A 24,460-nucleotide genomic window follows, 5' to 3' on the forward strand; every position below is an offset into this window, starting at 1 on the left:
CCGCAGTCTGCTCACAAGTAACAATTCTACTTGAAAGTTATTGAAATCCTACACATTTTTCTGCTTGTCATTCGCTGAAATGAACACCATACAGCTACGAATAGGTCGAGTTGCTCTTTACTTCTATTCTTTTCTTTTTGCCAATTCTCAGCTTTTATGGAGACTTTACTGTATCACCTAATCGACGAGTGCTCGTGGAAAACATTGCAAGTGCCAAGCAACAGATACTCGGGAGGAGAAGAGAACTTATAGTATTGATATAACGCAAATTCATGAAGAAGAGAAGTGTATCTTCTAGGAAACTCAATGTTCCATTCAATTGAATGAAGACAGATGGCATAACAAAAGCTAGGAAACAATTATCTGCTCTTTATTAGCATTCATATGTTTTTGCATAGAGATGAGGTTGTCACGTCACCTTTGAGCATTATTAATAACAATTTAGAAAGACATTGCACTTGAATTCCACGCTACAGCATTCTCATTGGTAGGTAGAACATTTTTCAGTAAAAAATTCCAAGCGTTTTCCATTCTGACACTCACAGTGTTTTCTACAAACGGTATTCAATTAATGGAATGTATCTAAAATTCACATCTAAGCGATATTTAGTCATTCAGTTATTTTCTGGAAATTGAAACTGAAACAGTTTCTCCTTTGAGACTATAAGAATGATTGCCATAAGAAAATAAATGAGAATTCATAGCGAGCTATGATCTAACAGAAAAAATAAGTCAATAAGCGAGATTAGATCGTATGACGATCAAAAGATATATAATCGTTAAGAAGATGTGAGAAACGAATGAATAAAATATTGAAGAAGAATCGAAGTAGTATAGTGTTAGTGGAGGAACCGTAGACCGAGGCTTGCAACAGGCTGTCTGTACAACAATCTTAATAACATGATATGCAACATTTATATTCTAATCTTAGAGTCAGTAAAAACTATGCGCTGGGCACGAAGCTCTCTGTTCCACGCGTTAAAAAACGAATAGAAAAACCTTCGGAAAAAGTGCGTAACAATAAGGAAATGAAAACCGTCCACGTGCGAGACGAAAATATCGGAATTAGTTTGTTTTCCTATCTCTTTCGTGGTTAATGAGTCTGGCGTTTTTAAAAAATTTGATTCGTCGCAGTCGTTGCGACCCCGGCACTATTGTAAAACGGTATGTAAATATACTTATTATAATAATATATAGCTGCATCTGTGATTTGATTGTAAATCGTGAGGTAAGGAGCCTGTGTGAATGGCGCGATCAACTCGAGAAACGTTTCCACTTTCCTCGAACTCGGAGTCTACCGTAAAACTTCCAACAATCTTATAATTACACACTCAATCATATAATTACAATATGTAAGAAGCTAAGAAGATTTAAAAAAAAAAAAAAAGAAAAAAATCGATACTTGAAATTTCGATATTTATATTCAATAATTAAATATTTCTATGTTTAAATCAATGAAATAAGAAATAAAAGGAAAGAATAAAATTGAAACGATGATCTGGTTAATAGAAAAGAAAGAAGGTCGAGAATTTTGAAAATTACTACTTAGGTAATAATAATTTGAATAACTATGAAATTGATGGAAATTTTAGACTCTAACGTAAAGTATATAGTGAAACATTTGTCGAGAACATCGCGCTCACGGAACTATTGTCATCTGTAAAATATAATATAAAAGATCCTGAGTTGTACTGTGTGGTACTATGGCTATGGAGTTCGGCGGTGACTGAGATGGCTTTATCTTTCCTCTTTTCTCTTCAAATAATACATACAGAATATTGTACAAGTTCTAGGAAAACTAAATATCCTGCAATGCCGAAATAAAATATAAAATACTTCACCTTCTATGTATCATAATGTCTACATACTTTAAGATACCGACAAACAAATTTAAAAATTAGTGTCACTTAATAAAGTAGGTAGGCTGATTAATTATACATGTCACTTATGTTAAGCAGTAACTTAACGTGTTAATAATCAGTTTGCATAGAAGTATTTTCAAAAATCCAGATATCTACTAGATATCTACTAAACGCATTTACTAAGATAATAAAATATTTATAAATTGTTATCGCTATAAAGTTTTATCATATAATAAAGCATTAATAAAAAAGAAAAAGATTCAACTTGGTCTAAAAGATTGATTAAAGATTGTAAAATATATGATTAACGTTATTAAATAATAAATTGCTGGTCGATAAACCAATACATTTTATAAAATAATACTCTATAAATCACTTGGGACAAACTATTCCGTTATTTCTAAATTAGTAATATATGTTTTCTAAGCATATAGTTAATTTGTAATATCAATACGTTAAAGTTTCAAATATATCATTGTTTAACAAAGACAAAATGAGAATAATAAAAATAATAATACTGTTTACGAGAAATTCACTTAATGGAGAAACCAATATTTCAAAAATCAATACCATTAAAAATAATTGGTTAATGTAGTAAACATGACAGCGGTGAAAGTAAAATACAGAAATGCAATGTTTTATGGTGATGTTAAAAAGTAATTTCAAAGAATTAAAAGAAATTCCAAAGAAGTTGGATTGTACGTAATTTGCTAAAACTATGGAGAAAAGTGATAAATTCAGCTCTGTAATATCACATTAGAGCGTATAAAAAAATTAGCAAGAAAAGCCATCTCGGGCACAGGCCTCTTATAATATATTAAATTCAATCTGCTGCATCACGGTGGTTTCCCATCGATAACTGTCAATAATAAATCCTCTGTAAATCTGCTTGAGCTGTAAAATCGGTTGGCTGTCTATTGCACCGTTAAACTGCTATGCGGTGAAAAATATATTATAATATGTTCGTACGTCATCCTGGGAGTTTCTGTGCGTGTCACCCAGTCGTGTGACGCAATCGATAAAGTAAATATAATCCTCTGTAAGAATATAATATCGTTGTAAATATCTGTAGTCTGTATAACACTGTATAGCATCAAATAAAACAACAAGTTATCCTGGCTCGCGGAATAATCAGTACGAGGTGGGATGGCTGTTCCACTTGCGGCGGTTATTTGTGATTTCTCTCTTGTTTCTTCTTTTGTTTAAGGAATATTCTCGCATTTCCTTACGACGAATAGGCACGGCACCTTTTGCGAATTGTCCTTCGGAGGACTATTGTTTCATTAGTTATTGTAAGACACTGTGAAAAGATTATTCTATGGAGCAAAGTGCTGTATGATGGATAGCTCAGAAGCTAATTTTAGTAGTCGTTTCGTTAAAAATCTTTAGAGCAGAATTTCGCAGTTTCAGTTGCGAATGATTTGTAGCTAAAAAAAATGAATCTTACTAGTATTAGTAGCAAAAGAAAAAATTCTTTTTGCTGTAAAAAAAATCATACAAGAATATTGTTGCACTGAACAAATTAAGAATACTGTTTACAAAGAGAATATGAATTCAAGCTCTGTTGCCAATTTTTGCTTCCGAATATTTCTATATATTTTTCAATACTTCTGTGCTTTTATTAAGCTGTAATAGTAACTTATATCTTCTTTTAATATATACACTAATAAATAATTTCTTTATTAAGCTATAATAAAGAGACCCTGAATTCTTAATGCACTTAGTTTTAAAAATAATATTCATATCTTAATAAATATTATTATTCAAAACGTAAAAACTTTATATTCTTTTACATGTAATAAATTTATCAATACTTCGAAAAATATATTGCATATGCATTATATAATCTGTTACTTTTATATATTAGAAAAATATAATTAAGAAAACAATAAAAAAAATAATTTGATGCTTATGATAAAACAAATAATGAAAATAGAATAAATTAGAAAGAATAGAACTAAAAAAGTTAAAAGTAAAAAATATCATTGTTCGCTGATTAATATTTAAAATTTCATTCCATTCGTTCATACTCGTATCATACTCTAAAGACTTTTAATAATCATTACTACTATATCACTTATTATAAATAAACACAAAATATTCGAATTATATTTTTATACAAAAAAATAAAAGCAAGATATGGTTAATTTATACCTATTAAAAATAGGAAATAAGAAATTCTAAATTTAAGCACTTGCTATGAAGAATAGAGTGATTGATAAGTAATCTTATAAAAATATTCAATGTTAAGAATTCTATAAATTCTTAATGCTCTCCATCACAGCACACACCCTTAATCTCTTCACTGCACCTTAATCTGTCTTCAAAAGACTATATTAATCTCCATCTGGAGTTTATGGTGGCCAGAAATTACTGGCATTAAGCCTACTCAACCAAAAAGCTATCACAAATGGGCCGAAGAAACTAAGGCGCATTAGTGGTATGCAGCATCAAATTGCATCATGCTGCTCTGAAAGTGCTTAGATTCGGCATTGGTCTGATTGACCTCATAAGCACCATCTTGGAATACTCTTGATTTGTTTTCCAGAGTTACTGTAGCTGTGCCCTCTTCCATAGAAACTCTGGGCGTAGAAAAGGATTTAACATTATCTGTTTGTTGTGCCTGGATTTGTAGATGAGTTTGCGCTCCAGTCTGTTGTTGCGCTTTAGGCTGTTGTTGTTGGTAGATTTCTTCTTGACGATGCCTGTCTGCCACGCTGAGCTCATGGAAGCTGACCAGGTGGCGTTTCAGGTAGAGCTTGGTCTTGAATGGCTTGTTACAGAGGGGGCATGTGACACTCTGAGGGTTGTGGATCAGGCGCATGTGCTGACGTAGGTTCGACAAGTTACTGTACATGCGGTTGCAGACAGGACAGGGGCGTGGGTCCAGCGAGTGCAGTTTGCGTAGGTCAGCTGCAACACACACACAACTTGCTCTAACCCGGTAGAGGCAGCACGGAGAAGGGAGTTAATTTTTTTTGTTTTGTTTTATTGAATGGATTTATGGGTGGGGTCTCCGATTTGCCAGCCACCACCGGACAGCAACAACCAGCTAAGAAACCCTAGCCACACGACTATTATATACTCTTTCTAATTTAGCAATAGGATCATTCTTAGAGTTCTAAATATCAATTTTTATGTATTACGATTATATTATTTTTTGTACAATTCCTTTTACACAAATTGTATAAATGTTTATACCAAAATTATTACATCTTCTCTCCAAAAAGATAAAAACACTTCAATAAGTGCCATTTTCTTAACCCATCAATTACAATTATATAACATTTTATTTTGAGTGTAAAAATATCAATGTGGTTAGATTTCAACGTTCAATTGCAACATTGAAAACTACCACCTCTAACCTTAAGTAAATGAGTCAAATAATTTCGTAATTTGATTTTATATTCTATTCATTGATAATAATTCAAAGTCCTTACAACTTTAGCCTAAAATAATCAAAAGCATAACAAATTAAGTAATAAATCAAAATAATATTTCCTGGATTTGTATATGTATTGTATGATTTCATATATTTCATTTATATATTTATTAGTGAATAAAAGATAACTTGTTTGTTTTATAAAAAATTAAGAAAAAATATATTGGTTGATCCTATTACTACCTGTCGTGCGTACAACGATATCGCGCGTTTATTAACGCGCACACATCGGAGACAAATGGTAAGCGTGTGTTATTGGGACATGAGGCGTGAGAGCTCGCGCTGCATCCTCCAAGATTATTATACAATGTTTCTTGACAATAACACCCTTTTACGTTTACAAATTTTCGCTTAACACGTATAAATCTTATTGATATATAATTGTATATAGTTGCTGTTACTATCACTGTTAAAACAATAACGATAAATAAAAACAAATAATTTTTGCAATTATAATATGCATAATATTTTTTTTCTTTACTTGTTCTGCATTCTACATTGTAAATAATTTTAATTTAACTTTGCAGTAATAAAAGTAAATACCATTTAAATTTGAATAGTTTATCTAAACGAGAAGTATTATAATTAAAATAAAAAGTAACAGAAATAGAATCATACGTTGAGAATTTATATGAAAATTTCAAAATTAATAGCAATCGAATTTTTTGGGGAATTAATCACTTATTATATTATAAACCTTATTATATTACTACATAATTTGATTAGTGAAGCCAGAGATATTAATCTTTTTTTAATTACAACACCGTACTTAAACACTGACCTTAACCAAAAAGCTTATAACAAAATTTAGCATCAAGCAACAGTTTTGCTATATATTTCAAGTTAGGGTGTTCTGCCATGGGATATTTATGAGTACACAGAAAAACGACGCCAATTAGATGAAATATAAAATATTAAAAACTTATAATGTAAAATAATAAACACTGACTGTAAATTAAAATAAATTCAAATTTTATCAATGTTTTATCTTAATTGATTTAATATTTTATTGGCTGATATACTCTAAAGTATTATAATTTAAAGGATTTTAAGGAAATAAAAATCATAAATTAAAATTATCCAATATTTCCAATTGGCGTAGCTTCTGAAAGACAATAACGGAAAACATAGAAGCAACGGACAGGCAATTTTACCAGACGGAGGGATTTTACATTTAACCATTTAAAATTCTTCTTTTCTTCCCTCATTTTCTCAGTTCTCATTGCTTAAACTTATTATAATTATATTTACAATTTTAAGTAAAACTAAAACAACTTTTGATTTAAAAAACTTAATATAAAAAATAAATTATAATTTTTAACTAAAATCAAAAGTAACACAAGCTGTATAATGTTCTCTTTTTGTAATAATTAATATACATAAAATTTATTATAATCTTTTAGTATCACCTCCAATTCTGGCAAATAATATAGACAGGTAGAGAGCTCGAGTATATATGTACACGCAGCTGACTTTCTCACACAACAGCCGCAAACTGCACTCCCCTGGATAAAATCAGAAAATCGCCTCCGAGTGTCAAATGTCTCTTCTTTACCTTTCTCTCTCCCTCTCCCACACTCATCTACACATTCTTCTCTCTATCTTCCTTACATTCTGTCTCTCTTAATGTTTGTTTCTCACTTTCGTTCTTCCATACACACATTCCTTTTGTTTCCTTTCTTTCCCTTTCTCTCCTACCGCCTAGCAAGAGCTACCGAGCTACACGAGCTTACCATTTCAAACCGAGGCTCTCCTTCTCCTTCCATCTTTATATTCGCATCCAAAAAATTCTGTCCGACATGATCGGCTAGGTTGTTGCTGTTTGTAATGGTGCTCGCAACTACCAAAAAATTAGGGTTGGGACGGACGATCACTTACCTTGTTGTTCTTGATTTAATTCCGTATTACCAGCATGAGATGGTCCTGGCATCCCACCTTCTAGTGATCCACCACCCCCTCCTCCACCTCCTCCTCCTCCTCCTGCTCCTCCACCTACAAAAATGTAAATTATTGTAGAAAGGTAAAAAATTTATTTTATAATCTTTATGAAATTGTAGAAATGATACAAATTTTAAATAATTATTATAAATAAATTAAATACTAATATATTAATGCATACACACACTGTATAATTACCTTGATAGGAAGGTGGATAAGATGGCAAAACTTCCATGCCACCATCGAGGCTAAGAAAACCACTTGGCAGTGTGTTGACCTCCTGCTTTGGAGAACAATCATCATCGCTTCCATATTCTGGTAATTCTATTTTTGGCTAAAACACAAAAATTATTATGATTATTTTTCCTAAAAACCGAGATTTATTCTAATACTGATTGCCTTTCATTAATGATATACATTTATTTATTGCAGTAAAAAAATTATCAGAAAATTATGAAAGATAAATTTAGAATTTTTATTTCACATATTTCCAAAATTTGTTGAAATTTGTATTTGTTATATGCTTATACAAGAATGCTTATACAAGTATATTAAAAAATATATCTTTGAATAATGAATATAAAACTATAATAGAAAATAAACTAACCTCAACAATATCGAGATCTTTATAACAGTCAAGTTGAACCTGTGGCTCAATTAATGGCCGTGTGCGTGGCGTTCCAGTTGCACAGGCCGCCGGAGCTGGTACTGGACTAGATATTTGAGGCGAATCACTTCGTTTGCACAGCCTTTTTAATGGTGGAGGACTTGAAGTTGGTGGAGTTTTGCTACGGTCCTCCTCCAAATTTGGTGAGATCAGCCCACGGCCATTTGATGCGTGTATGTTGTTTGTCTTCAAATGCTAAAAATAAAAAATTTAAATTAAATAATATATTTTATAAGAATTATAATATAATATATAAGAATTATAATACAATATATTTTAAAAGAAATAAGTAATTATTTTAATATCATAATAATTGTAGCACAATAATTTTTTGTTCACATATTCTTGTGAATTATTGGCACAGTAATATTTCTATGAACTTTATATATATTTTATATAATTTTACATAATAAGTAAAATAATTTTACTATTTAAGCAAACTTAATATCAATGTATCGAAAAAGTACATCACCTTCTTTAATATAATATTGTATTAAGTAATTATCATTAACATTAGAAAGAGTTATGAAAGCAAAATAAATAAGTAAAGTCATAGTTGGCATGAAATAGAAGATAAGGGGAAATGGAAGTTCTGGAAATACTCCAAGTCTATAGAATCTTAAACGGTAAAAAGTAGTATAGTCGATAAAGCGATTAGATAATAGGGTTGTAGAAAGTAAAGTATTTGATAAGGTAGTTTAAGGATACTGTAAGGTTTAAGGATACAGAGTCTTTCAAACCCTTTGGAGAAAGAGCTAATAAAAGTAATTACCACTAATATTAGTTTAAGAATCTCAAATTACTTATATTAAGAACAATGTGTACAACATATAACATTCAAAAAATTTTTAGAACATACCTTTTCGTTGTTGTGCTGATTATTTTGAGAGTCAGTGAGGCCACGGATTTGTAGAGACTCAGCAGTTCTTAAAAATGTGGGTAATTCTGCTTGAGATATGTTAACCTCCCCAGCATACATGAACTCCAAAAGTGACTGCAGGTGTTCAAACTCCACATCTCGCATAAATATTATCGGATGCTTGCATGGATTTGTCTATAAATACACATCATATATTTATTTAATATATATTTGCAGAAATAACTTTTTATTTTTATTTTTATATTTAATTCTATCACAAAACTATTATTAAGTAAATCAATACAAATAAAAAATTATAGATATAAATTGAAAATATATTTATTAAGCAAATACTACATAACAATTTATAGTATTTGACGATGAAAGCAATATTTATAAAAACTAAAAGTGCAAATAGTACTAATTTTTTCAATAAAATGATCATTAAGTTTTAAATAGAATTGGTACTAGCATTTTATGGAACTGAAGATCTTATTTCAAAAATTTATCTATATAATATGTATAAAATATCATTACTTATTGTTAGAATTATTATAGTTATCATATATTATTTCTCAATTAATTTCTTTTAAGATACAACTTTTACATAACTTATATCATTCAAATTATAGTAAAACATCAGTTAGTTTTAACTTAAAATGTTTTGACATATATATGAATAACAATTTTTAATACGTTTACAGATTTAATGTTGATTAAAAAATATGGAGATAAAAAACATAGCGATACAAAGAATAAGACACAATGAACAATTAATCAAAACTATAATTCTTGGTTTTTGTTAGTATTTATACTACCTTAATGTTTAATTCAGACATTTTGCTTAGCCAGACCATTATGTTAAAGCATGATCTTATACAAGTATATATCTTCATATGAAAATTACAAAATGCTATTCTATATCTCAATCTTATGTGATATACAAATTTTTGTAATTAAATATTATGTCTTTCAAAAATTTCAATATTTTATAATCATTTAATATAATCTACATTCAATTTTCATATACTTATTTACTATTTGTATTATCATTAACAAATTTCTCCTTATTTCATGCAAGGTATTAGAATCAACACTTGTATACCAAGATAATGTTATTATTTATTTCTTTTAATAGATCCAAGTTTTAGAAATAAAAAAGTAATTTATACTTGAATGTCTAAAAGCAACAGAATTGTCCAATTAATGACTAAACCAAACAAAACCAAATAAAGTATTATACAATTTATTTAATATAGTAAAGTTACATAAATAAATTCAACATATGGCAAACTATAAAGGAAAATATAAGATATGAAACAAAATTTAGTTTTTTATTTTTATTTTAATGCAAAGTATAAACTTCAAACTGTAAGTAAATAATGCTAAAATAATGTTAAAACTTTGTGTAATGTAAGAACTTTTTAGATGACGATCTTTTGCTTAATATAACAAAAAATTTATTCTATAAATATCATAAATATGTTAGCTCTTACATCAAAAGTACTAAAATTCAAATCATATATTGCTTACTACCAAAGAACTGTATTCCTAACTAGATTTTTATTTTATACTTTTTTATCATAACTGTTGTTAGTAATTATATAAATAATGCACTGAATTTAAGCAATTTATGTAGAATTTGTATAAAATTAGCTATGCTGAAGTCAATCTAACTAATCATCAGATATTGAAAAATAAATAACATCAAGGGAAAACTATTCCCATGCAAACTATATATGAAGATATATAGGAACATTACGACATAGTATCACGACATATACAGGAGAATTATGAATAAGAACTTTAATTTCGATTCGACCATATCTAAAGCAAAGCATGAGTCTCAAAGAAGGTAAGAATGATGGGTTAAGGTGAAGGGAGGGGGGAACATCGAGGAACTAGCACTGAGAGAAGCAAGGCGGGGAAGGTTTTCTAACCTTGAACAACTCCTTGAAGTAAGGGCTGCACGCGGAGAGGACAACCTTGTGCGCCTGGAGACGCCTACCATCGCAGGCTAAGGTGACATCAACGAAGTCCTCGTCATCCCTGAGGGCCTCGAATTGGCTGGTGATATTAGCTTGAAAGTTGTTCCAACGCAAGCAAAACTGCTGCTGGCTATCCGTCATTCTCCTCGCTCGACTCCCTTCGACCTCCTCTCTCTCCCTCTCTCTTAAACCGAGAGCCCCCCACCACCCACCCTCTGTCCGTCTCTCTCTTACTTTCACCTTCTTCTACTTCTGTCTTTTTTCCTCTTTTTCTTTCTTACTGATGGCAGCGTTATTCTTCCTTCGTTCCACACTTTGACTTCTCAAGTGTATCTTTCTCTGTCTTTCTTTCTTGCAGGAGACACTTCAAAAATTTTCGAAAGATATTGAATATGAAAGATTCATTGAGACGAAGAGGGTGAGGGTGGTTTCGCAGGTCAGGCCTGTTTTACTGCACCCTCGTGCTACTGGTTTGAGATGAGGCTCTCATTACTCTGGAAAAAAAATGGCAGGTGCAAAAAGTGCAATCGATGACTGAAGAGGAGGTGTGTACGTGGGGAGAATCGATAGACGGCTTACCAACATTAAGAGATAAATGAAATACATATTTCATGTATAGTACTTTTTACAAATACCTTTACATTTTTATATTATACCTATTTCGATTGGATAAACATATAAAAAGTGTCACTGCTCACTATATTTCAACTAATCAACAAAATTTTCATTTTTCCTACAAAAAACATTTAATCTTATTAAGTCACTAGAAATATACCTAGAGATTTCCATAATCTTGTCATTTCTTTCTTTTCTTTTCATACAGTAATATCAACGTATATTTGTAAGTAATGAAATCACAACTTTCAAAAAATCTATAGTACTTAATACTAGTACTAATGCCTTTAATATTAGAATACAAAACTGAAAAATTAAGAAAAAACATAATATATTATACGATTTTCAATTACATTAAAGATATTAGATTAACGTCTAGTAATTTTCATATTAAATTTAATATTTTATGGTACTATCTGGTACTATTTTTAAAAATAATGTGTTCACGTCAATACTATTTTTAATTTTTTTTATTGTAATTCTGATTATATATATAAATCTTACATCAGTTCATAGATCATATTATATACACTTAACAAAGAATTTCAAATTTACGAAACATAATATTTCTAATTGCATGCGCTTATACGGTTAAAACATTTTTAATGAAAATAAAACTGTTAATCTGTTAATACTGACATATCTTTTAAATGAGTCATTTCATTACATAATTTTATAATACATTCCTAAATTGTATGAATATGTAATTATTAAATACTTTAAAAGATATGTTTGCATTATTAAAATTTGAACACTTACTGTATTTAAAACTAAATTGTGATCACAGTGAAGAAAGTAGCAAACAAATAAAATTTGTAAATTTAAATTGCGCAATAATGTTCTAATGTAAATTCTATAAAATTATGGTATAAAATGTATTATTATCTTATATACTTACATTCCACATCTCCGAAAAGTGAAAACTTTGAATTTGTATTGTAAGAGAATATAGAAAATATTTCCGTGATTGCAGATAGTTTCTCCAACTCCCGTCGTATTCTAAATTAAACCAAATTTTACCACCCATTATATGATCGTCTTCATAGCTTCGAACAGTTTCGGGCCGTCATGGACGCCCGAATTTTGTTCACAAAATAACTTTTTTTAAATTTTTTCGTCACACTATCGCGGTATATGTGAGAGAGATTGTATAAAAACATGATAATTACGGAAAACTGACAGTTATGTGATGCAAGTGAAAAATGTCAAAAAGACAGGTGAGTCAATCTTCTCTGTTTTTTATTATATTTTCATGTATTTTCAGTGTATCATTTTCATTTCTCAAAAATTTAGTCACCAACATTTAAACAAGAAGAAATTAATACATTCAATAGTGAAATTCGATGGAAAATGAATGATTATTGTTTTTAACCTCGTTTTGAAAGGTTACTGCGGGCGACTCAATCGATACATTGTCCTCGAATTTCGTTTTCCTGAGTAACCAGTATAACTAATTGCTTGTTAAACACATGAGATTTTTATTAGAATTACCGAGAGCTTTTTACAAGGAGGAAATATTCTGATTTTTCTATTAAAATTTATATCTAATGAACAAAAGTTAATCGTAACCTTCATTAAGTTAACCTTCAAAATACACTTTTTAAAATTTTATTTAATGTCAGTGAAATGTAATTGATATTTCTTGTTTATATTATATAATCTTAAATTTTATGAAATGAAATAAGTATCATTAAATAGAATGTTCTTTTATGTTTTTAAATGTAAAGTAATTTAAACTCAATTTGTTAGTAGCCCAGTTTCAAAGTATTATTGTTCTTAAATATAGTTAAAACAAAAGATTGAGAAAATAGTGGAAACAGAGATATTGTCTGCTTTCTTTTCTTACTATATTATAAAATATTCTATAAAGTCTGAACATAACAATGTGTGTAAATTATTATTTAGTTTATTTAATGTACAACAGTGAATTTATATTAAATACTATTACATTAGTATTATAATTACATAAAAGTTGAGAAAAAAGCATAGTTTAAGAAATTAAAATATATGTGACATTTTCTTATTAATTTTATTGTAATTCTTGTTTTTAAGTTAAAGAATACTATGTATTGCTTTTGGTTTTATTTTTAAAAAATAGTTTTAGTTATTATGTTGATATTATTTGACATTATTTAAATATTTTGATATATTATATATAATTATAATTATAATGATAAAACTAATTATATAGATTTAAAAATTCTATTACTCAGTTATTAAATTGATAAATGCATTTTATATTTAAATAGTTTATATATTTCCATGTTTTGTTGTTTTTTTTCCATTGATTCAAAATGTTTTTCTCTTTTCTTTTCGTGTTATATATGTGTATATGGAAATGTAAACCTAAGAATAAGTGAATTTTAAGAATAATTAATTTATATTTTCATATTATGTTATGTTTTAATAAGAAGAAGTTAAAACAACTCTTTGTTAAAATAATTGTATGTTTTCTTTTATGTTTGCAGAATTTATACAGTGTGTTTTTTTGGTGATCATCGTGGTTTCCTTACTGGAAACCAAAAATTTTATACTACGTCACGGTGAGTTCCTAAATGAACTAAACTTACAAATTGATTATGTAACCTTAAACCATTAAGTAAAGTTATGAGGTAAATTATTGAGTATTTAAATGATTTGGTTTCATTAAATGTTGTTTTAGTTAACATATAATTTTAACGCTGAGACAGCTTATTTTTCTGAATTATCATTACTAAAATTTGTTTTGGTTGGATATTAATCATTTATATATTAAAATTCTTTATCGCATTGCTATAATATATTAATTAGTATATAATTAATTTCATGAATAATTAAAGAAATCAATTATAATTATAGAAATGTTTCTTACCTTCTGCTAAATTAAGAAATCTTAATCCGATTAATATTGTAGCAAATTACAGTTCCTCAACAGTTAAGTGTACTATTAGCCACCAATAAATTAGCTCAACTGTTATGCCATATCAGACAACGGTTATTTTAATCTGAATAGAGATAATTGTCTTAGTATTAGGATAGTACAGTCTCTGAAAGAAAAATAAACCGAGTTATGTTAGTTCGTGATTTGAAATTATTATTTATATATATTTCATCTTGTATTCATGTTGATAACATTACGAAGAGTTTATAATTTCATTTTAGACTAATTTACATTAATGTTATAAGATTGTCTTATGTTATTTCACTGATTTTTATTTTCTTATAGTTCATCACTTATACATATGCTCCTTAACATATCATAACTTTATTTCTGATTCTGGTATATAAAATTATTATATAATTTTTTTATGTATTATTTCTTTTTTTTATTTCTGATATATTCTCTAAATATATTTTTAAAACTTTTATTCTGAAGTGTTTGATACATTGTTTGAATCTTACTTCAACTCCACACCCTTTTTACAAAGGTTTAACCTTAATTATTCTTTGAATGTTATCCGCGAATTCCTAATTTTAGTAAATTATAAGGAAAGTCAATATAATCATTGTTTTACGGATAGGTGTTAAAAAATTGACAGACTTTTGGATATGATTGTACAGTTGTTATCGGCTCGGGGCAAGTGATAACGAGAGTGGAGGAAAAAGGCATTCTCTTATGTGAGGATTGAGGTGTTCAGAAGTTATTTAGAAGTTGACGAGTTATTCGTCCAAAACGTTTCCGATATCTGTGTTCGTTTTATTCTGTGACAATCCTTTAAGATAAATATTCAGTTTCAAGTGAGATTTGAGTGAAAGTTTAGTAGTCCTTGGAAATTTATTTCGATTTATAACTTTGTGTTAAAGTCGAAATTGTTTTTACAAAAATATTCACGATTATCGAAAGAATAATTTTTAAGCCTGTAATTACGTGTTGAACGTAAAATCCTTTTTAATACCATATTTACATATACGGAACTCGTACTTATTAATTCATACTTTTGAATAATTTGAAATGAAGAAGGCTTTACTTCCTGTCTGAAGGATTTTTTGTATATTTTTAATTCGTCGTTATCGTTATTCGGCATTAAGAGAATTTTCTCTCGGTATAACGATAAGCATATCTGGAGAAACTGCAAACACTGATTTTTATGTCGGGAGTCAGGCGTACGTGCCGAGAAAAGTATTCTTGGAGGTGATAGTTCACAATTGTTTTCAAACAAATGTTGCTTAGAGGGATTGCATTCGCGGAAGCAAGGCGAAATTCCGCCAGACGTATTTTAATACCTCAAAATTCCGCTTGCGAAAAGGATAACGCTGAATTGACTTACGATGGAGCCTTTCAGCGTAGTTTGGGATCGAAGGCAAATAACCTTTCACGATCAATCGGCGAATCTACTCTTGTAAGTTTTTATTCATGCTTGAAAATAATACAAATTAATTTTACACGAAACGACGCAGCGTGAAATACGACAAATGCCTCTTACTCCTGCTAAATTCAACATATTAAGATATTTGTAGTGTGACAATAACCTCTAAAAATAAAACGCGTTTCTTTCTAAAAAAAATTCTTCTAGCCATTTTATTACTAGCTTTGAAGATAAATATTTTAAGTAAAACTGGTCTCCCTGAAAAATGAATCGTTGTATAGATAATGGATATAAATATATGAATAATAATACATAAATATAGAAATTGTCGAAATTTCAAAGAAATTGTGAGAAAATCAATGTACGTTAAAAATAACGTTTTAATAAATGAGTTTTACACAATTTTTTATATTGTATGGTTGAACAATCATTGGTGTTCTTCTTTACGATTTAAAATTAATGTTATTAAATTTAGTATAACAATATTTAATATAATAATTCATAATAATATCAAGTTCAAACGAATACAGATCGTTATTAATATAATCGTAAATATAATCGGAATAAAATTTGTAAAGTTTGCAACGGATCCTCTTTAGTGATGTCATTTGTATAAATGACACGGCTGCGAACACCAGCTACATCCGGTATCTATAGTAATAGATGCTGCTCAAAGCAATTAGAGGAGTTTTTTCCTGACATTTCTCATACGCTTTGTTTCAATTTCTTTCTTTTTTTCTTTTTTGATCTTTCAATTTTTATTGGTATTTCATGTATTATTATTTTATGGGAGATTTATTATTCTATGGCATAAGCAAATTCTTAATTCTATTCAGTGTGTTGAAGCACTGATGTCGTTTCTTTAGGATTTGTTAAAATGGATATGGCTCAATTGTAAATATAATTGAGATAAAATTTGTAAAGTTCATATAGAGGAAGTATTAAACAGATGTTTGGTAGTGTGTTTTCTATAAGAGAAACAGCTGCAGACAGCTGCAAACATCAGCTACATTCATTTTTATATTTATTCCTCGTATACTTTTTCAATTTTCATAGGCATGAGTAGGCATCACATTTTATTTATTCTATGACATAAGCACTGCTGATGTCTAATTTTAAGATTTGTTTAAATGGATGTAGATTAACTGTAAATATATAATCGTAATGAGTCTAATAGCAAAAGGCTACATAGAAGTTTTAAAATGGTCTTCTTTAGTGATCTCACTTGTATAAAAGAAACAGCTGCAAAAACCAGCTACATATGGTACCTGCAGCGGTACAAACTATTCAAAATAATTGCAGAATCGTTTCTCCTGTCACTTTCATTTTTATATTCGTTTCTCATACACTTTGTTTCAGTGACTGTCTTCAGCCTTCCAATTTTCATAGGCATTTTCATATCTATCTTTCGTTTGTTCTATGACACAAGCGAATTGACACGCTGAAGTCTGTCAATTTATAATGCTGTAAACGTCGGTAAAATATATTTCGCGGTAAAATATGTGTAATTTGATATCGACAGACGTGGAAACGTTTTTGTCAAATCATCATATGGATAACAATAATAATACATTGATTCATTATATGTAGTAGCGATTTTTCAAACGTCTCGAACATTGTATAATGCTGGCGGTTTGTTTATATTCAAATTCAGCAAATGTAGAAATAAAAATATAAATAAAATATAATGCAACGTATCAAATTTCACTTGCACTTTAGTTGTGCTTTTAAGATACTTTTCTTGACCAGGCGTCGTAACTGCATGTTAATCTACTTTTCTTGACAAATACTTGAGAAATTAGGATAGAATATATGTATATTAGATGTACATATTGTGTTACGTGCTATTTAACACGATGCCAGGAGAAAGTTCGTATTTGCTTATTTCGTTCTTATCGCAGTGTGATAACGTATCGACGATAAAATCAAATAAAAATTTTCCTCAATATTTTATATGGTGATAAATTAGTAACACTTTCAAATATCTTGATTGATGAATATCTCATTCTAATATAAGAAAGGAACAATAAAGCTTATTTATAAAAATGATAGACGATTTATAGTATATTTATAAATTCAATTATGGTTATTTAATATATGTGAATTTAGTTTCTGCAAAGTAATTGGATTTAATCAATAGAATCTTCTCAAAATAGATAAGATTACCGAAATATTAATATGTATGTATATATGAACATCTGTCGGATATATAACTGATGATACAGTAGTTGTAATTCTGAAAATCATTTGAAATGATACTTGAAATGAATGTAATGAAACATAATTCCAGAAAATTTTCCAATTCTTTGTATTTAACACGTTGAATGCTACGGTGGTCTCCGGTGATGCAAGTTCTATTCAATTTTTCGTAAATTTTACAGATTAAAAAATTTAAAACGATATGAATGACTTCGATAACATCGTCAGAAAAAAGATGCGCAAGTTCAATACAATATTTCACAAAAATTAGATGTTATGATATTTCAAAAATCATAATTGCTGCGAGACAAATTTTTAAAAATTGTGGTATAAGAATTAATTAAAATTAATTAACAAAATTTTGATCACGAATAACCATTATAAATGGTTAAAATTTTTTTGATAACCGGTAATCATTATTGATGACGGAAATTTAATTTTGGTTATCAAATGCCAATATAAATGATCGGAATGTTTTTTGCTTACCAGTAATAAATTATCGACGACACAAATTTTATTTTCTTTACAAATTACCATTATAAGTAATTGACGTTTTTTTCATTGTCGCCAATCATTATCGACGAGGGGAATTTTATTTTGATTACAAATAACCATTATCGACAAAATTTAATTTTGGTTACCAGTTACCATTTTCGATGATCTAAATTTTATTTTTGTTACCGATAACCATCATCCACGGCAACAATTTTTTCCAGTTACATTCTACTATCGTTTATTGTTGTTAGCATTACTGATAATAATTAGTACATATTCATTGACAACATAAAAAATAAAATAAAAATATTAATAATATTAATTATGAGAGCTATACATTTTATTGAACAAAAAAGGGTATGAAAGTATATGAAACAAAAAAGGTATATTGTAGTACAACGTTAATACAAGTGTGAATAAAAATATTGTACTACAATCTTTTCATAATTAATAAATAAGTTTTATAATTAAATTGCTTTATGTCGTCAATGAATACTAATTTTATCAGTGATATTAATAACAATTGATAATAGTCGAATGTAATCAAAAAAAGTTTTTGCCATGGATAATCTGTAACCAAAACAAAATTCTTTTCATCAATAATGGTTGTTGGTAACCAAAAAAAAAAATTCCCTTCCTTTGTATCGGTTACTGATGACCAAAATTAAATTTCCTTTATCAATAACATTTACTGACAGGCAAGAAACCTTGTAATTATCCATAATGGTTATTCGTAAACAAAACAATTAAAGGTTAATATTTTGTAGTCATTCAGTATTTTGAGAAATTTCTTTCAGTTTTACTGATAACTTGCTTACATTTAAATAAAATTTAATTCTCACTCAATGACTTTTCCAAAAAAATCCTTGAAATATCTAAATGTTATTTCGGATGTCTGGCGTGTTTCAATCCATTGCGACTCCCAGGACAAAATATATATATATATACATATAAATAATATAAAATTTCCGTAACATTTACGTATTAAGAATATTAAAATATCTTGTATGTTTCGTACAAATGGTAGTAGGTTTCCCTTAATGGAAACACGAGACACGTGAACTTAGTGACTGAATACAGTTCACTGGATACAGCGCGTATACACTTTTCTGTATGTATATTAATAGCTTGAATTCGTTCTTTTGTACATTCCAGTAACGTTTCGTCCTTGCTTGGTTTTAGCTTGCAGTTGCTAGTGTTTACTTCGTGAGTATCAGTGTCACGAGAAATAGCGCCAATATCTTAGAAACTTGCAAATGATACCATTTTTATCGTTTAACTATACTTTCTAATTAACTTGAAGATATCGTGAGTTCTTTCAAACTTCTTTTTAATCTTTCCACCTATTTAAAAGGAAACAAGAAAAAAAAAGAAATAGATTTCATTATTTACGTGGTGCAATGGAACCTGTGCAATTAATTTCAATTAAATTAAGCGTCTCTTTTTACAATTATTACTTTATATTTCGAAACCAATAATAGAAGAACAATTACAGAGAACAGGACACAAAATTATTTATGGACTCTGCATTTCCTTTACTGCTAAATCAAATTTTACAATTATACACTGAACTAAGGTTGACTCATATTTATTCTCTTCGTGCTTCAAACCATCTGATGCCATAAACATCTCAAGAATCATTTTAGGTTTTCATCATTGTTTTCACCGTGATCTTCCCTTTCTTCAGTACGAAGATTTAAGACCTTGATGATTGATATCCATCCAAATTTCAAAACTTTATCGCACAAGACATATCAAGATACTGACAGTTCTTTATTGCTGGTTTACTGTCATTGCCAAATTTATTTTTCAAACGCATTAGAGTTATCTTACTACTCGAAACACATGAGTAATTTTCAATTACACGTTTCTGTCTTTCACGTTATTAATTACAGATCTTCGGACGTTGTAGATTTTGCAACTCTTGCAACACTTCCATTTCTTTTTCTAACTGTTCAAGCATCTTTTCTTTCCTTTCGTCGCTCGTTACGACACGTTTCCTCTTTGATGTCATTAGACGCGAGATATTAGCGCGTGCAATATTACCTTCGTATTAAGGTAATAGGAAAATAATATGAAATTACAGAAAGGACACATCGTAGCGATGGGCACAAGCGAAAGATTTGTTCTGCTAATTGAACGTTTCGACAGTAGAATATTCGGATAATAGATCCTCGGCTACTGGATGTTCGACTGTATTTTATTGTACGTGTATTATCAATCTTCTGTTTTTACTTCGTTGGCGCGAAATTTCTAAGAAGAATTTCCAACGTAATTCCACGATAATCGAACTTGCACAATTTTTGTTGAAATATATAAAAATGCTCTATAAAATTAAAATAGTAAATACAAATGTAACATGAATACACGTTACAGTAAAAATTATTTCTATTGACAGAGATGAAAAAAATGCGATATGGTAGAAAATAAGGGGACCAGAAGAAGAAATTTTTATCAAATCTGTTTTCATTCGTGAAAGCTTCATAGCGGATGGGAACGCGATAATTTGCCGAGACTGATTTCGATGATTGGTCATTATTGCAATTGATTACGTATATTGCAACTAATGTATGACTGTTAATAAAACTAATTGCTCTGTTAGCGGAATCTCTTTTCAGAAATAATCTTACTTAAACATTAATTTATATATTGTCAGCTTGTAATCGACACGTTAATCGTAAGAATTTATATGTAAATTTATAGACTCTTGGACAAAGAAAAATATTACACCTTTGTTCTTTGGATTTTTATTTTGTTTATTTACGTAGAGGATGGCTTAGCTGAATGGGATCACCTAAATGTTTGCTTTATTTATCGTTGTAGGAAGAATTTCTCAGTACAAAGTTACGCTACTTCAGGCGTCACGTGTAAGAGTTGGACTTTTTCTCAGGTTTTTTTTTTTTTTTAAGAGATTTCATGGTCATCGGTATTTTTTTAGATGGTATTTACTTTTGCCTGAAGATACTTAATTTTGTACGACTTGGCGTGTGAAAGATAGGGCAAGATACTCCTGTGTTTATCTTTCGTGTTCTTGTGTTTCGTACTCTGCATTTAATGCAATTCGGATGGAAATATTTTTGAATCTAACGCAATCACCCAAGAGATCTTCGTTTTTTATTTAACGATAACACAAATTGTTTGAAGGAAAATACTTGCAAGATGCAAAAAGCGTAAAAATGGTTTATGTGTCTGCTTCTTAAATATAATTTCTTATTTTTGTTTATATCTTATATCTTATATTTTGTTTATATATATATTGTTTTGTTTAAATTTCTCCCACTCGTCAGGCCCCGAAAAATTTTACCCAACCCAATTTGTATGCGTAAAAAAGTGTATAAAATAAATATACAAATAAATCATTAATCGATAATAAATCAAAGAAGTTTAATTTTAAACAATTCCTTGTTATATTTATAATTGTATCATTTCCTACTATTTAGCAGGACAAAATTAAATTTGCGTATCGAGATAAATATGTTTATTTACTTTCGCATAAAGAATCAAATTTTGTCTGGATACTTGATACAACCGTAGTCGTGGACGAAAGGCCTACGAGATATCGGGCGAACTATAAACAATATCGCGAGAAAGGCGAAGTGCCGATAGGTCGTGACCCTGGCCACGAGTGCTTGCGGAACACGTGCGTGGTGGAGCTAAGACCAAAAACAAAGGGATGCTAAGGGAGAAAGACGAATTAACAGTGAGAGAGTTAGTTGAGAAGTGAAAGAGTGAGAATCGAGAAGTGAGGAAGATGTGTTACTAGCGTTGTCGAGAGAGTGTGGTCCGCGTAAAAGAAAGCGTTGGATCAGTGGTGATCGAGAGTTGCAAATTAACTATTTAGTTGTCTAAATTATAGTACGTTATTGTATATAGTTCACGTTAAACAACCGTCGTTTCCTGTTTAATCCATTTATCGTAAATAAATTAATTGTAGTAAAGATCCTACGCAACAGAGCATCTTCAACGTTTCTCAGAGGTAATTGACATTTCGGTTGTACAGTTCTCAATGACGAAGACTTTGTTTTGCAACAGATACGTGGTATAAAATGTTATGAGTGTGTTTAGGATTTTTTATCATTGTAGTATTATTGGTATAATAATTTTAGAAATTGTTGGAGCTTCTCTGCTAATTCCAAGCGAAGGTTCGTTTAAACGATTTTTTAAAAAGCTGCAGTTTCATACCTGTGTCGATTAAACAACTTTGTGACTCTTTGATTGATGAATTTAAGATGATCGATATCTTTTCATTTCATCGGTATGTGACGGTTGCAGAAATTTCCACGGCTCCATAATTCTGTTACGCAACCTGATATGGGGTCTGAACCCATCATTTGAGAAGCTCTGCTATAGAAAATAAAAATTCACATAGATTGGTGTAATAAAATGTACAGTTCTATTTAAAAGAAAAACACCGATGACCTTGAAATCTCCTAGAAAAGAAACGAACGTGAAGAATTCTTTTCACCGTTACACGTGCCCCTTGAAATAGCCTAATTTCGCCCTGAAAAGTTTTTTCATGCAGCAATACGTGAAGCAGATATTAGATGATTCCATCCACAGCTGAGTCACCCTGTATAACGATATTACCATATAACGCTATATAAAATCGTTATCCTACTATTCTAATGTGTTTTTTTTATGAACTAATAAACATATTCACGTCACTAGTTCCCAGTATTTGTCTCGCGAGATGTAGACTTATGAGAGAAATAGAAGTTGAAACTTCTGTTAGATTGTTATAGTCTGTTATGATCTGAATAGATTTCTATATTATGTTATGTTAATATATCTTTTATATTATATTGTTTATTAATTTCTTCTTCTTATATATTCTTCTTCTTATATTTCTTCTTATTATATTGCATCAGTTGTATCAAATGGTGACTTATGGTATGATAGAATTCAAGGTCAACCGAATACAAAAATCAAATAAATATTTCGCATTTAAGTAGATATTTGATAAAACACTGCATTTATTGAATACAGTTAGGAAAGAAGATTCTGTCGTTTTAGATGTTAGACGTTATTATTAAAAGACAGTATGCTTCTGTGAACGCTGAAATATTTCATAATTGTCGTGAATTTCATTTTAAATGACGCATTGTACGTCTAACGTAACGATATTTCTTTTTTAGTTTATTTAATCACCTGTTCGTCGAACATAGCAATTTTGTAAAGTGTTTTAATTGATTGTTCCTTGTTTTCATCTTGCAATAAACGCGCGTTTAAAAATCTTATCTCGCCGGTTGTTTGGTTAGTTAATGATTGGGGCTGGCGAGGAGAACTAAAAGAAAAAAATCAAGAAATTTCTTAACCAGTATATTTATCGTCATCGCCCGTACCAAAATGAATAATTCATGTCGAAAATCGGCAAAACCGCGGCTGTTTAAATTGTAAATTTCGTAATTTCTTTTCTTTTCCTTTTTTTTTTCTTTTTTTGGTAATTTAAAAGCCAGAAGGACGATTTAGTATTAATATAAAAAAATATAATTTTCTCACCGATGCCACAGTGGCGCGTTTCGCGAAATAGTGTGACGAAACAAGTTTACGCCCTTTTACCACCTGTGTTTCGAAATATGACGATTCGAAATGCGATAGAACACGATTGTCCGAACTAATTGTTCACGATGATCGGATAATCGAATTTTTCGAATAATCGAACGACTCACGTCTAACTAAATTCTACATGAAAAATTAGAATTTCTTACAAATATGTAATTTACAATATTCTTAATAGAACTTAGTAAAATTGAATCTTAGTAAAATTTCTTACAAATATGTATCACAGCTATTACATTCGTATGTTTTAATCATTTCTGTTCTTCTAATTTTTCTGACATTTTTTCCTGCTAAATTGCATATCATTTTTAGACTTGGTACAGTGTTCCCCCGATCAACGTGGGGGACACCTACTGACCGCGTAGTTGCGAAGCGACTCTCCTCCCACAAAAACTGGAGCACAACATACTCACATACGTACACACATTTATATTCTTCCCGTGCATGTGTATATGTTCATCATATATGTTCATCATATGTTCAAAAGGAAATTTTACTTTGCGAGGAGAAATATAAAAATAACGAAGTATTACGCTATCTGTCCTCGTGT

At 29.6% G+C, this 24,460-nt stretch overlaps 2 protein-coding genes across 4 annotated transcripts in view; one reads left to right on the forward strand and one right to left on the reverse strand.

Moving 5' to 3' along the window:
* The window catches only part of LOC100744799 (zinc finger and BTB domain-containing protein 12-like), a 71,554-nt gene extending 57,157 nt beyond the window's left edge, over nucleotides 1-14,397 (reverse strand). Inside the window, exons 1-7 of one of the 3 annotated variants that reach the window (XM_033318821.1) lie at nucleotides 14,223-14,397; nucleotides 12,270-12,370; nucleotides 10,709-11,250; nucleotides 8,769-8,963; nucleotides 7,850-8,104; nucleotides 7,441-7,576; nucleotides 7,183-7,296 (exon numbers count right to left, since the gene is read on the reverse strand). In XM_033318821.1, the coding sequence (XP_033174712.1) occupies nucleotides 7,183-7,296; nucleotides 7,441-7,576; nucleotides 7,850-8,104; nucleotides 8,769-8,963; nucleotides 10,709-10,897 (889 nt within the window). In that variant the 5' untranslated portion in view covers nucleotides 10,898-11,250; nucleotides 12,270-12,370; nucleotides 14,223-14,397. Of the gene's footprint in view, nucleotides 1-3,843; nucleotides 4,776-7,182; nucleotides 7,297-7,440; nucleotides 7,577-7,849; nucleotides 8,105-8,768; nucleotides 8,964-10,708; nucleotides 11,315-12,269; nucleotides 12,422-14,222 lie in introns of those variants that run through there. The other 2 variants (XM_024364993.2, XM_003486556.4) reach the window with 2 other exon arrangements.
* Nucleotides 14,398-15,495: 1,098 nt separating this feature from the next.
* The window catches only part of LOC100745163 (trafficking kinesin-binding protein milt), a 102,987-nt gene continuing 94,022 nt past the window's right edge, over nucleotides 15,496-24,460 (forward strand). The window contains exon 1 of the mRNA XM_012381063.3: nucleotides 15,496-15,690. Within this exon, the coding sequence (XP_012236486.1) occupies nucleotides 15,511-15,690 (180 nt within the window). The 5' untranslated portion in view covers nucleotides 15,496-15,510. The remainder of the gene's footprint in view (nucleotides 15,691-24,460) is intronic.

Source organism: Bombus impatiens, unplaced genomic scaffold (assembly GCF_000188095.3).
Source record: "Bombus impatiens unplaced genomic scaffold, BIMP_2.2 scf_0121, whole genome shotgun sequence".
NCBI classification, from domain to species: Eukaryota; Metazoa; Arthropoda; class Insecta; order Hymenoptera; family Apidae; genus Bombus; species Bombus impatiens.